Source organism: Pollicipes pollicipes, unplaced genomic scaffold, assembly GCF_011947565.3.
Source record: "Pollicipes pollicipes isolate AB1234 unplaced genomic scaffold, Ppol_2.1 Scaffold_4881;HRSCAF=5763_pilon_pilon_pilon, whole genome shotgun sequence".
Lineage (NCBI taxonomy): Eukaryota > Metazoa > Arthropoda > Thecostraca > Pollicipedomorpha > Pollicipedidae > Pollicipes > Pollicipes pollicipes.
The window spans coordinates 11082048-11095698 of record NW_023596576.1 but is presented as its reverse complement, the minus strand read 5'-3'; the positions used below and the strand labels follow the sequence as shown (position 1 = coordinate 11095698).

Here is a 13651-nt window from a genome sequence, read left to right as displayed (position 1 = left end):
TGACGTATACGGTTTGATCAATAACACCAGTCTTTGTCGAAATCCTAGATAGCTCAGAATTTCTATTGGAAGCAGCGGACGCTGCGGGAGAAATCTCATTTGACTACCTGCTGACCACTGTGAGAGCCATACATTCCTCTGCCTTGCTTTTTCCAGCGCGTGTGTTCCGTAATATTTGTAATACACTGTTATGTGAAAGTGTTTGCATAATAAATGCTACGAAATCTTGGAACACAGTTTAGAAAAAAGAGATGCGAACACGCGGCTTTCATCCTGCCTATTCAACGAAACGTTATACTATGACGGATTTCTTCCTATGACGTTTACCACAGCGGTTCTTTTCGACGCGCAGTTTTACTTTGGGACTGGGTGTATCACATGATCCGCGTGGCGCACTGGTTCAAACTTCAACATTTTGGTGGCAGGCCCGCTGGGCCAATCACAAACTTTTTTGTCCACACTAGTAGAGGTGAGCACGGTGGTTGTCATGACGACGGTGCTCGCGACGGCAGAGAAGAAGCGTGGTGCTGTTACAAAGCGCTGACAGGGCAATTTGAACTCGAAAATAACTAAATTGATATACTTACTATATCTTGAAGGTGGTGCAGTGGCGATTCGCAGTGTAATCAGTAGACGTAACTAGTCCTGAGGTTTCACTAGGGCATGCTTTTGAAGTAGACTCTAAAGGTGGAACACTCATTTCAACACCAGAAACATAAAAACAATTCGCAGCGCTCCCAGCCAAGAAGTAGAATCAAACGCAGAGAAGCAGGCAGAGGTGGTGCAGATTCGGCAGGACTCGCGTTGTGCAATAGACATGAACAAATCATGCCGGAGAAGGCTTAAATTAGCCACAGCTGTGACAGCTAATGACAGGCCGCTGAAGTCACCCAACTTACTACTAACACGCATTCAGTGTTAGTAAACATAAGTCGGAGGGGCAATTACCTGGCCATTTTCATGCCGGTTCTTGAGCTGGATCTCCAGGGAGTCCATCCGGGTAAGCCAAGCTTGGCTGGCACCGCGCGGATGTTTCCATCGTGAATGTGAGCTGTAACCTAAACGTCTATCAGGTACTCGTTTCGATGAAAGGCACAGGTCATGGGTGTAGTAACAGCGCCACCTTCCACCTTCCACACAACCACTTTCATTTCCCCATGCTGCCAGTCCGCACGCCCACATGCCGCCAGTGCGCACCTCTCATTCATGTTGTCGCCTTGCGCCTTCCCACACGGTCATCCGGATTCCCCCCGCATCGTTACCCTGCCACATCTCCATACAGCTACCCCGCATCTTCCCATGCAGCCACCCTACACCTCTGTATTCTGCGACCACGCTCGGCAGGGTCAATTAAGCCGGGAAATCCTGCCCGAGCTGCACAGTTCAGACACCCCACTCTCCTCACAATTAGAGGTCTGTGCCGACGCGGTAGTTTCCATGGCGACGGCACACCTCGGCGCTTGGAGCGTCGAGGACTGGCGGCGGCCGACCGCCAATCATCACGAGCTGCGCTGCCCGCCCGCTCGCAGGCGGCCGCCTGGCCTGCGGGAGGCTGCTGCACACAGAGCGATGACAGCGAGTCGGTGAGACGGGGTTCTGAGTCTCATATAGTGGAAGTCTGGTCTCATGATATCAGTGGTGTGGTCCAAGAACCCAGCGGATCAGTCGTGGCTTGGAGGGTAGAAGCATGCAGCTGTGTAAAAATGAGGCAGGGAATGGCCTGGGGCCATATGTAGAAATTTGAAACTGTTCAGACGTTCCGTTATCGAGATGGGGAAATAGAGGAAATGAATAAATCCAACCGGTTATCCTTTCTGCCGCGACAACTTCGGTAACGTGATGAAATTTGACATTAGCCATACATAACAAGAATCGATGCGCAAAATGTAAAACAATTTACAATGTTTCAGAACAACTTAAACGTTCCAAGCCGACTCCGAGTTGACCGGAAGACATCTTCCGCATCTTCACGCTTGCAGTGCACAAGCCTCGAAACCCGAAGTGAGTTCATGCATCCAGCCTGGCACTACACTGCTAGTGGTGTCCAAGCCAGTCAGGCATAGTCGGAGTCTTCGTTGGGTCGAGGTGGAGTCGGTGGAAGTGAGCCTGAGCCGGAACGACGCCACCGGAGTCATCCACGAGTCTACTCAAGTATGAGTAAAGATCTCAACGGTTCTCATTACTCGAAAATCCATGTCAGCATGGAATCGATCGCAAATGCCTGCCTTCCTGCACTTTTATCAAAATTCACTCATTTGCCCAGTGCTCTTTGGAGTCGGATTCGCATTTAGTCCCGCGGGATGAGCTCGTGGTAGGAAGCGATTCCGCAAAAGCGGAATCCGGTACACAGTCGTCATGCTGTTTTGCAGCACAGAATGTCCCGCCAACGGCTGCTACACTACCGAACTACTCTTTATCACAAGTAGTCCACATAATGCCAACACAAAACCCTTGACAATTGTCCTGTATATTGGCCGGAAATGTCGGCAAGTAATGCATACAACGGTACACAAAAGTGAAGAATACAGTCTCTTGTTCATCCCTCCACGGATTGCACGATTCACTACATCTACCGTCTCGGGAATGTACCCCTAGTTCGCAAACCATCGGCCTAATAGCTAACCAGCGTCGAATGGCCACACAATGAAAGGATCTCACAAACCTGGACAAAAACCCGAGCGACGCAAAGTTGACAGTGACGTACACCGGACGTAAACTGATACAACATCCCACCACAAGGCCGTCTAAGCGCCGCTGTAATCGCTGACTTTCTCTGGCCAGGACGTCCGACGCCAAAAAACACGGCGCTGCGCGTCCCGGCGCGTGCCCTTCGGCGACCCGCTTACAACCCAACATGCTGCACCGAACAAAACAACCAAGCGCAAACCAAGAAAGGCACAGCGCTGCTTGGCGACAGGAGGCGTTTCCAGCTCCATGGAAGCGCCGCGACAACCTGAGACGCTCGCTCTGGCGGACCGCAACCCCTCCAGACCAGCCCCGGACGGGCGCGACGGCGGGGGACCGGCGCCAGCGACGGCGGGGGACCGGCGCCAGCGACGGCGACGGCGGGAGACCCACGGCGGGGGACCCACGCCAGCGACGGCGGGAGACCCGCGCCAGCGACGGCGGGGGGACCCACGTCAGCGAACGGCGGGGGAACCGCGCCAGCGACGGCGGGGGACCCACGCCAGCGACGGCGGGGGACCCACGCCAGCGACGGCGGGGGGAACCGCGCCAGCGACGGCGGGGGAACCGCGCCAGCGACGGCAGGAGACCCGCGCCAGCGACGGCGGGGGACCCACGTCAGCGACGGCGGGGGAACCGCGCCAGCGACGGCGGGGGACCCACGCCAGAAACGGCGGGGGACCCACGCCAGCGACGGCGGGGGAACCCACGCCAGCGCGGCGGGGACCCACGCCAGCGACGGCGGGGGACCCGCGCCAGCGTCGGCAGGGGACCAGCACCAGCGCCAGCGACGGCTCCGTCCAGCATCGGGGCTGACACTCCGAGCGCGGCGGTGAGAACACAGACCATCGTCTCACGTGTGAGGGAGGGGGAGGGGGAGGAGGGGCGCTCAAGCCTGCGGGTCGTTGTTCTGGATGTCGGACAGCAGCACCAGCTGGTCCGGGTCCAGCACACTCAACTCGCCCATAGCCGGCTGCGGCTGCGCCACGGCCGCCTCCTCCTCGGCGCGGCGCGCCTCTCGCCGCCGGCTGGCAACCGTTGCTCTTGTGGAAGAGGTGCGACAGCGACTTGGTGCGGTTCAGGAAGGCCAGCCGCGGCTTGTGCCGTTTGAGCGGGCTGGCGACGGCGGCCGGGCGGCCGGCCGGCGGCTCCGGGGGTCCGACCGGCGGCCTCTCCTGCTCGGCCGCCGCCGGCCCGGCGGCGGCGCCGTTCGGTGACGCCACCCGCGGCCTGTCGATCTCCGCCGGGCTGACCGGCGTCTCCTCCACCTCTTCCGTCAGTCGCCGCGACAGCTCGGGCCGCGCCGCCGCCGCCGCCGCGACGCCTTCCCGCCACTGGTCGAAGCTGAGCCTGCGGTCGGGCTCGTCGGGCGGCGCCACGGTCGCCGGCTGCCGCCGCTGCCGCAGCTGCGCCGCGTCCAGCGTGTGCTGCCGCGGTCAGCCGGTGAGCGGGGCGCGCCGCCTCCGGCGAGCGGTCGGCGGCGCGCCGCGACCGCACCAGCGGCGGTTCGTACTGGCAGCCGACGGAGACGACGCGCGGCCGCCGGTCCAGGTACGGGTCCGTCTGGCAGCCGGCGTCCGCCTGCTCCGCCGCCCACGACCTTGGTCGGAGAACGGCGTGTCAGTAGCCGGCACAGCCCCAGAGAAGGCCGGGTTAGGCGCAAGGTCACAGCACGGCGCGGTGCGACGCAGCCTGGCACGGCCACGGTCACCGTAAATGACGGAGAAGCACTGCAAACATGTGCTGCCCATTCTTACTGCGTTTACACTGCAAGACACGTGATGACAGCAAGGTGGGTGCGTTGCATGTGCAGGCGTTGCAACGACTATCGCGTTGCCAGCGTTAACCGGTTGGATGCCAACAACATCTTACAGTCCATGATCTGGTAATCACACAACACGTTACGACATCGTTAGTAGGAAACACGAGTGCTAAGCATAAGTAAACCGTCAAAGGCGTAGCTAAGGCGACTTATGGATATTAAAACAGACAGCAGAACCAAAACTTCCCTGAAAGCTCTCCAAAGAGCGGCCACAGCCCGAAAAGATCACACGCACACCAAGTCTGGACTATGCACACGGTGCTGATTCTTTCTGCGCCATCCCACATAATTCGTCGTCTGGCAGCGGCGCTTCGGGGAGCGCTGTATGAAAGCAGGGGAGAAGGGTTCAAACGGCGCCTAGCATCTACCACCCGCAGTCTCCAGGGCGGGCGTTCCCGAGGGGCATCACACGCGGCAGCCAGCCGTCCGCCCCGTCCTGTGTTCCCCAATGCCCGGGTCTGTCAGCACTCAGCGGCACGTGCAGCACACCCCACCAGACGGGCAGAGCGCCCCAGCGGCCGTCACCCATGCGGTGCTGCCGACGCCGCGTCCGGCGGCCGTCAGGCGTCCGGCGCCCACGACAGCCGGTAGAAGGAGGGCCCGCCGCCACCCGCCGCTGCCGGCCCTGCGTGCCCTGTGCCGCGTCAGCAGGCGTGCCGTCTGCGCATGCGCGGCAGCACGAGAGCGCGGCGAAGCGGCCACCCCGAGCCATGCGCTCCGGCCTCTCGGCACGCGACTCACTACTGGGCGGCGGGGGCCGGCGCTCTGCGCGGGGGCAGCCGTCAGAGTCGGGTCGCCCGGCGACAGCCGCCACACAGACACGAGCGCGACGACAGCGGCCGGCACCGCGCGGCGCCGGCCGCCACGACCAACCGGCCACACGTGGTGCGAGACAGTGAACGAGCGACAGCAGAGAGATGACCGCCGGCAGGGAGTGAGAACGACGGGAAGCCATCGAGGCTGACTTGTACTGGAGGCAGGAGGGCGGGTGACGATATAGCTGGGGCGGCAGCGGTTCCGGGCCACCCGCACGCGCTGCTGAACAGGCAGCGCGCCGAGGGGCCCACCGACGGGAGACTCGGATCAGGAGGCCACCTACCCGCGGTGCTGCGGACTCGAGTCCACCGACGAGAAGCTGGACCCCGAACGACAGCGAGCGCTTGTGGACCTCGCGTCTGTTGAACTCGATCTTGGCGATCTCGGCCTGCAGCCAAGCCGGCGTGTCCGGGATGGCGTAGGCCACCAGCAGCTTCAGCAGCAGCAGCGCGTGCTGCCGGCGGCAGCGGGCGGCGTCACGCTCCGTCGCATGGGGGCGCGCGGACACGCCAGCGCGTACGAAATATGCCATCCAGCAGCAGGGAGTGCCGAAGCGGTTTGGACAACATGGTCATGTGGCGAATATGCCAGTCAAAAACGTGTGACAATGACAAGCATCAGTATCCAAAGTTTACATCACATTTGCATCTAACACAGTTTGCTACGTCATGTCATAGGACAACGGACCGAAGCGACGGATATGCGGTCGCAGCATATTCGGTGGCAGCTCCTGCAACATAACAAGCTCCCACCGACAAAACGACTGCCGAGAAGCCTATGTGAGGAAGAAAATCCAACTACAATGCGTGAAAGCACGGACCTCCCAGCAGGCAGTAGTCCAAATCCACCACGCCTGAACCGCCTTCACAAGTGCCGCATGTGGGCCCGGCTGCGGCGGTAGCTGGGCCCACGCGCCGCGACGCTGATAACACCGCTCACATCCAGCACGATGACCAGCAGCACAGTCTGCGTGGTGGAAATGTCGGGGAAGAGCCGGTGCACGGGGCCCGACATGCCGATCAGCGCGCAGTTGACGATCACGCCCACCACGCCCATCACCTCCATGGCGTCCTGCCGGCGGCAGCGGCGGCTTGCCTCAGATTGCCGGCTGCCCGGGCCGCCCGAGCCGAGCGACGCCGGCCTGGACTGTACGGGCGTCGGGAGGGGAGACGCACAGGCACGGGAACCGGCCGGGCCGAGCGACGCCGGCCTGACTGTACGGGCGTCGGGAGGGGAGACGCATAGGCACGGGACCGCCCGGGCGAGCGACGCCGGCCTGGACTGTACGGGTGTTGGGAGGGGAGACGCATAGGCACGGGACCGCCCGGGCCGAGCGACGCCGGCCTGGACTGTACGGGTGTCGGGAGGGGAGACGCACAGGCACGGGACCGCCCGGGCCGAGCGACGCTGGCCTGGACTGTACGGGTGTCGGGAGGGGGAGACGCATAGGCACAGGACCGCCCGGGCCGAGCGACGCCGGCCTGGACTGCGCGGGTGTCGGGAGGGGAGACGCAATAGGCACCAGGACCGGCTGGGCCGAGCGACGCCGGCCTGGACTGTACGGGTGTCGGGAGGGGAGACGCAACAGGCACGGGACCCGCCGGGCCGAGCGACGCCGGCCTGGACTGTACGGGCGTCGGGAGGGGAGACGCACAGGCACGGGACCGGCTGGACCGAGCGACGCCGGCCCGGACTGTACGGGTGTCGGGAGGGGAGACGCACAGGCATGGGACCGCCCGGGCCGAGCGACGCCGGCCCGGACTGCACGGGCGTCAGGAGGGGAGTCGCACAGGCACGGGACCGCCCGGGCCGAGCGACGCCGGCCTGGACTGCGCGGGTGTCGGGAGGGGAGACGCACAGGCACGGGACCGGCTGGCCGCCGCCGTGGCTGGGGGTCGGGGCTCAGCGCTGTACTCTGTCGGAAGGCCACTAGGGTGTCGGGGGCTCAGCGGCTGTACACTGTCGGAAGACCACTAGGTGTCTGGGCTCAGGGGCTGTACACTGTCGGAAGGCCACTAGGGTGTCGGGGCTCAGCGGCTGTACACTGTCGGAAGGCCACTAAGGTGTCGGGGCTCAGCGGCTGTACACTGTCGGAAGGCCACTAAGGTGTCGGGGCTCAGCGGCTGTACACTGTCGGAAGGCCACTAGGGTGTCGGGGGCTCAGCGGCTGTACACTGTCGGAAGGTCACTAGGGTGTCGGGGCTCAGAGGCTGTACACTGTCGGAAGACCACTAAGGTGTCGGGGCTCAGGGGCTGTACACTGTCGGAAGGCCACTAGGGTGTCGGGGCTCAGCGGCTGTACACTGTCGGAAGGCCACTAGGGTGTCGGGGCTCAGCGGCTGTACACTGTCGGAAGGCCACTAGGGTGTCCGGGGGACTCAGGGGCTGTACACTGTCGGAAGGCCACTAAGGTGTCGGGACTCAGGGGCTGTACACTGTCGGAAGTCTACTAAGGTGTCGGGACTCAGAGACTGTACACTGTTGGACCAATGGGATGTTGGGGACGCCCGGACACCGACCTTATGCCATGCCCCCCTCCCCCCCCAAAAAACACGCAGTCCTGTAAGGAAATAAATACAAAGCTGGATAAAAAAACAGGACGTGTGCTTATGACGAATGGGACGGAATGCTACCTAATATCGTCTGCGTAGTTCATCTGCAACTTTGGAAAATAGCCGGCAAGTGGTTTTCTTCCCGCAGCAGGGATGAGTAAAGCCACCTGAGTTAATGATGTCTTACAGCAGACAAAAAATGGACAATTAGAGCTCGCTCTGCATCATCGGCGCGTAACACGACCTAAGCCAGCGGCTCCCTGCGACATTCACCAGCTGAGCGGTCTGAGCTTATCTCATCGCTGCCTCGGCGACTAGGGCAGGTCACCGGGTCCACTAAACTGCCTCTAAGATGAACACATTTAAACAAAAACACGCTGCACACAACACACATCTCACACCTGCCTAGGATGATAAGACAATTTAATATCACGTTCTTCTGCACTTATAAGTAAGGCAATGACCCTGTCAAGCGGCACATCTCACAACGTGCCCGAAACAATGCGCAGGGCTCACACAGCGCCGACGTGTCTCCAATACCGTGGCCACCACCCAGAAAACCACCCCGACCGGAGACGCTCCGCCCGGCCCCCCGACACGCACCTGCCACGTGCCGATGTTGCGCGCCCTCTGGCCGAACGGCCGCTGGAAGATGGCGCATAGCTTGAAGGCGTCGCTGCGAATCTCAATCACGTTGTTGAGCAGGGCGCAGAAGGCGGCCAGCGGGAAGGCCGACGAGAACAGGATGACGTAGCCGAACTGGATGAACATCTCCAGGTAGTCCTCAAACGTGCCGTCGTACTGGCGGTGCGGGCGTCGGTGCTCAGTGAAAGTGGGGAGGAGGTGGCGCTCGAGGCGCGCGAGCGGCGGCGGCTCGGCGCTCGAGCGGCGTCGCCACGCGGCTGGCCAGAGCACGTCGGCGCTCGGGGCGCACGAGCGACGGCGGCCCGGCGCTCGAGCGGCGCCGCCACGCGGCTGGCCAGAACACGTCGACGCTCGAGGCGCGCGAGCGACGGCGACCCCGGCGCCGGAGCGACGCTCGAGCGGCGGACGCCACGCGGCTGGCCAGAGCACGTCGGCGCTCGAGGCGTGCGAACGACGGCGGCCCAGCGCTGGGGCGGCGATCGAGCGACGGTGGCCCGACGCCGGAGCGACGCTCGAGCGGCGTCGCCACGCGGCTGGCCACAGCAGGCCGGCGCCTATTGCACACGGACGAGACTAACCATGCCCTGAAACGTGCGCAAAGCGCAACAACGGGGGACGCATCAAAATACAATTTATCGCGATGCAAATTATGATGAGCTACTGAGAAAATAATAACAAAATCAGAGACTGACTAGAAAACTCATGACCTCCACTGTTTCCTCCTTTGACAGGCTGTGTCGCTAGACGTGGAGTGGCTTGCACAACAGTGGAAAATGTTCGATGGCCCAAAGCGAGGAACGTCGGAATCATAAGCGACGGTAAGCAGTCTTGCTTTAAGCTAAAACCTTTGGAATGATGCTATCGCGGCCACGACGCTACCCTCCGCTTCATGATCTTTGAAGGATGAGGAACACCACTTGGCAGAGATTAGGATTCACTTCACAGGTTTAGGCGCGTCAGTATGGCCCATCCGCCAGCAAGACTGGTCACAAACTGGATCTCTTCACGAGTGGACATGCTTCACGTTAACAGCTAGGGGGATTGGCCAAAGGGGACGTAGACCCATACGTATATTACAACATCCGTCGCTGCTGATAAGTCACACAGTGCCGTACATTGCTCGAACGAGACAGCCAAGACGGCCGCATGTACAATGCGTCCCATGGAATCTGAAGCCATAAGGTCGGGTTTGAGGACAGCGCAGCCCGATAGCGCGTACAGCTCGCTGAAGAGGGCGAAAATGGCCTCCGCTACCAAGACCACATGCCGTTTCCTTGAAGTGGCGACTCACCTGAGGCATCGCCGACTCTAATTTCAGCTTGGCTGATGTTTCTTGCCTGGCGTCCGGCGTCGGAACGGGGCGAAGTGCTGCCATCTTCAGGCACTGGGCTGGCGTCGAGCTTCGGCTTCTCCTCCATAGACGGCGAGACGGCACCGAACATGGCGAAGCTCATTTGGGCCAGCTTCATTTGCCCTTTCAGGAATGGGATTAGAGATTCCTGATATTACCCCACCACTTGCCGGATGATCAGAAGGGTTCCAAGTTGCTGCGGCAGCACACAAAAGACACTGGTGACGATGTCCTGTCGCCCAGGAGAACAAAGAGTAATCCAAACACATTTTCAACGTGCTTAATTGGAACCACTATCGCCATCGGAACGAACCACTGCAAGATTGTTAACACAAAAATCCTTGAAAACTAACATATTGCTTATAAAACAATTGGCAAGAGCAGCGATAGTCTGTTACCTTTGGTCAGCATCGCCTCTCAAATGCGACCGTTTACCTTCTTAGCCGCTCCATGTCTTGCAGATAGAAGGCAATGTCGAATAATGAGGCGAAGGAATTTACGACTGAAAACTAAGGCAAACATGACGTCACAACCCCATAAGTTGACGCCGCGCAAACAACCTCGTAGCGCTTTAGACACAACTCTTCAATAAATAGTTGGAATGTCCCATAACAATTTCCTCACAGTCTTATCACACCGGACGGGTGCGACGGATGGATGAAAAAACGTGACAGAGCAAAAACATGCGTATTGGACAGGCACAGGCTGAGGGCGTTTTCCTTATTTAAGAAAAGACGAAGGGAAGGGAAGAGAATGTCGCGACAAGTGAGCCCATGCAAATCCCTCACTGGTGCGAAGTCAGTCAAGCAATGTCACCCCTGACTTTCGAAACGTAGCTTTACTCTCTGCCTTTTAATAGCAGAATCTGTATATCTTCCTTTAAGCTGGCGAGCCAAAGAACTTGGGAAGCCAAAGGCAAAGAACAAATATTTTGTGAGCGGTTTTCTCAGTTTTGTTTTCAAGATGCGATCAAAATTGCAAATGACCCGGGTGACATTAGCTGGTGTAGTGGGGAAACCCACCCAACCAACAGAAGTAAGTCTTGAACCCAACAGATATCGGTGAAGACACGAACAAAGACAACGGCCGAGCCTTCCAAAGCTCACCTCCACTGTGTCCAGTGGCCATCTCAGATCAAGGTTGTCAAACGACCCAGGGTAAAACACCCAATGAGCAGGCCAGCTGCAGCCACTGGCAAACACCCACACACTGAACCCTCACTTCTCCCTTGCGGGGTGCTCGAATCCATGCAGCCCGTCACACTCAATAGGCAATAGAGCAAGCAGCAAGCAGGCCTTGAAGTCATAGAGCAGTCGGAACGTTCTAGAAATACAGGGTGCACGAAAGCAAAACATGCATCTGAAAAGAACAGTCAAATAATGCAGTACTGGCGCATTCACCGACCACGAACAAATAAGAGCGAACCTAAAATGGCGAGACCTCTAGACAAGACTTACAAGTTATTAGCCAGGGTAACAAAGGCGTTCATATGTACCCACCGTATTCAGTGGAAGTTTACGAGCGTGCGCAAACACTCGCCCCGTGAAATCCAAATACTTTCCAGGCCATCTCGATCATAGAGACAGGCTATGGTGGATCGCACCGCAGAACTGAGTCAGCCCGAGCCGACCATGGCTTATGAAAATGGCGTGCAAAATCAAATAACCTGCGCCTACGTCAATGAAAGAAGGGGTTGCTGAGCCAGCGACATCAAATATTGGCAGCGTACCGCTATGAATAACAATGAACCCCATCCTATAACCACAAGACAGTCCCAACCACGAGTTCCCTTGAAATGGGTCAATACTGGAAAGCAGCAAGCACAACGAGCGCCATCAATAAAGACAAGTCAAATGTGACCAACACATCAAACATAGTGGCAACAACAAGAACCGGACTCGACCGGGTCCGAGGAGAGCGAACTACGGGGTGCAGAACTCAATAACACACAGCCGGAGCGACACCGCGAGCGCCGGTCCCGCATCCTCATGCTGCTTCGGAGTGATGCCAGGCACACCAGACCCGCCAGCAGATCTGGGGGGGGGGGGGGGGGGGGGGGGGGGCCCAACACAGCACGTGTGCGACCGCCAGTCGACTGAGCCGACTCACCAACGCCAGTTTCACAATCAGGTGGTTCTGGTAGCTCTCCTCCAGTCTATAGTTCTCTGCAAAGGCCGGCGGGAGCTGAGTAACCCAGGCTCGGGATCCTGGTGGGCGGGACGGGACGTAGAGGAGCACAGGATCCAGGCAGGCGGGACAGGCCAGAGCGAAGCATGAAATCCGGGCAGGCGGCACGAGGCAGGGCGGAGCACGGGAACCAGCCACAAAGGAGAGGCCGGAGAGTCGTGCGCCCACACGACAGTAGACAGGGGGTGATCACCAGGCGTGGCGCCGACCTGATGAGACCGCCCGAGCTGCAGAGATCCAGCTTCTAATCCTCACCCACGAGACCCTGACCTACGCGCCGCCACAGCTGCTTGGCTTTCAACCTGACGTGGACTACCACCATGCCAGGGCTGTCTGTCGGGCCGACAGCCAACCGTCTGTCGGGCCGACACCCAGCCGTTTGTCGGGCCAGGCACCCGGCCGTCTGTCGGGCCGAAACCCGGCCGTCTGTCGGGCCGGACACTCGGCCAGTCTGTTCGGCCGACACCCGGCGTCTGTCGGACCGGTACCCGGCCGTCTGTCGGGCCGACCCAGTCGTTTGGGCCGACATCGGGCCTTCTGTCGGGCCGACACTCCACCGTCTGTCGGGCGGCCCGAGGGCGTCGCCGGCCGATCGATGACGCGGCAGCGGCGGCCGGCATTGTTGGCGGACTGAGAAATGGCCCGGGGCGCCGCCGTAAAACGCCGCCGACAGCTGACGGCACGCGGCGGCGGCCGGAGCCAGGCAGCCACCGGCGCCGCCAGTGGCGGGCCCGCCCCCGCCCGCGCCGGCACGCTGGCGCGGAGCGCGCGGCCGCGGCGCACCGGCAGGCCGGAGCTCGCGCCACACCGGCTCTGGCCGCCCAGCGATTGTCGTGCGGAGGGAGGGCGTGGGTCACGCCCGGCTGCTGGTCGCGACGGAGTGAGTCCCGAACAAATTACGAAACCTGCACACGGCGGCGAAAGCATATTTTCTGAGACACTCCGCTAATGGCATGGGCTGCCAGGCGCGGTAAGGCAACCGTAAGCATTAGCCACACGCCCAACCAGGCTGGACAGACGGCTGCTGACGTAATTCATCTCGCGATCTGTCCATGGCCGCCAACGTACCGAATTCGTTGAGCCAGCAGCGACCTTCTTGTAGACATTCTCCATGAGACCGATGGTAAAGGCCATCAGAAATTGGGGAAGTAGTTGGTCCACGAGCCGTAACCCCACACGTGGTGTGCTTCTCCCACCAGAACTGAAATGAACAGGCCGTACCACTGGCGAGCATGTCGCCGTAGACAACGTTCGATGTTAGTGATCCGTAGAAGTAGTAATAGATCTGTTACGATGGGTGCAGCTACGCCACTTAAACTAAGAGAAGGACGTCACCAGGGGGGGGGGGGGGGCATTATATCATTATCAGCTACAATGATCCCATTAGCAGTTACGTTTGTGAGTCAGGCAATTTTTATTTAACAGCTGACATTTTGACATGTCCCTGAGCCCATCGTGGCTCAGGGACCATGTAGTCTATGTTGTGTGAAAAGGAACACAGCGTGAGTTCATGAGTTCATGGCAAGCCGTGTCTCCGGTGGCCACATCAGTCACCTGTGCCGAGCCGTCAGGCAGTTTCGACACTGCAAAGTG

General features: G+C 59.9%; 1 protein-coding gene across 1 annotated transcript; it reads right to left on the bottom strand.

Moving 5' to 3' along the window:
• Positions 1-3574: 3574 nt before the first annotated feature.
• LOC119099823 (anoctamin-8-like) lies at positions 3575-10015 on the bottom strand. The gene is made up of 7 exons (XM_037222900.1): positions 9812-10015; positions 8479-8676; positions 6263-6394; positions 5607-5777; positions 5473-5477; positions 3939-4035; positions 3575-3664 (listed from the first exon to the last, which is right to left on the bottom strand). Exons 1-7 carry the CDS (start codon positions 9893-9895, stop codon positions 3575-3577), a joined length of 777 nt encoding a protein of 258 aa, XP_037078795.1. The 5' UTR covers positions 9896-10015.
• Positions 10016-13651: the final 3636 nt, after the last annotated feature.

Bases quoted from the DNA above. Each gene is read 5' to 3' on its own strand.
- LOC119099823 (XM_037222900.1), bottom strand. From the start codon at position 9,895: ATGGCAGCACTTCGCCCCGTTCCGACGCCGGACGCCAGGCAAGAAACA. The intron at 8,677-9,811 runs GTGAGTCGCCAC...CCGCACCGCCAG, and splicing joins TAGAGTCGGCGATGCCTCAG to TACGACGGCACGTTTGAGGA. The intron at 5,778-6,262 runs GTGAGCGGTGTT...TGCCGCCGGCAG, and splicing joins TGCTGGTCATCGTGCTGGAT to CACGCGCTGCTGCTGCTGAA.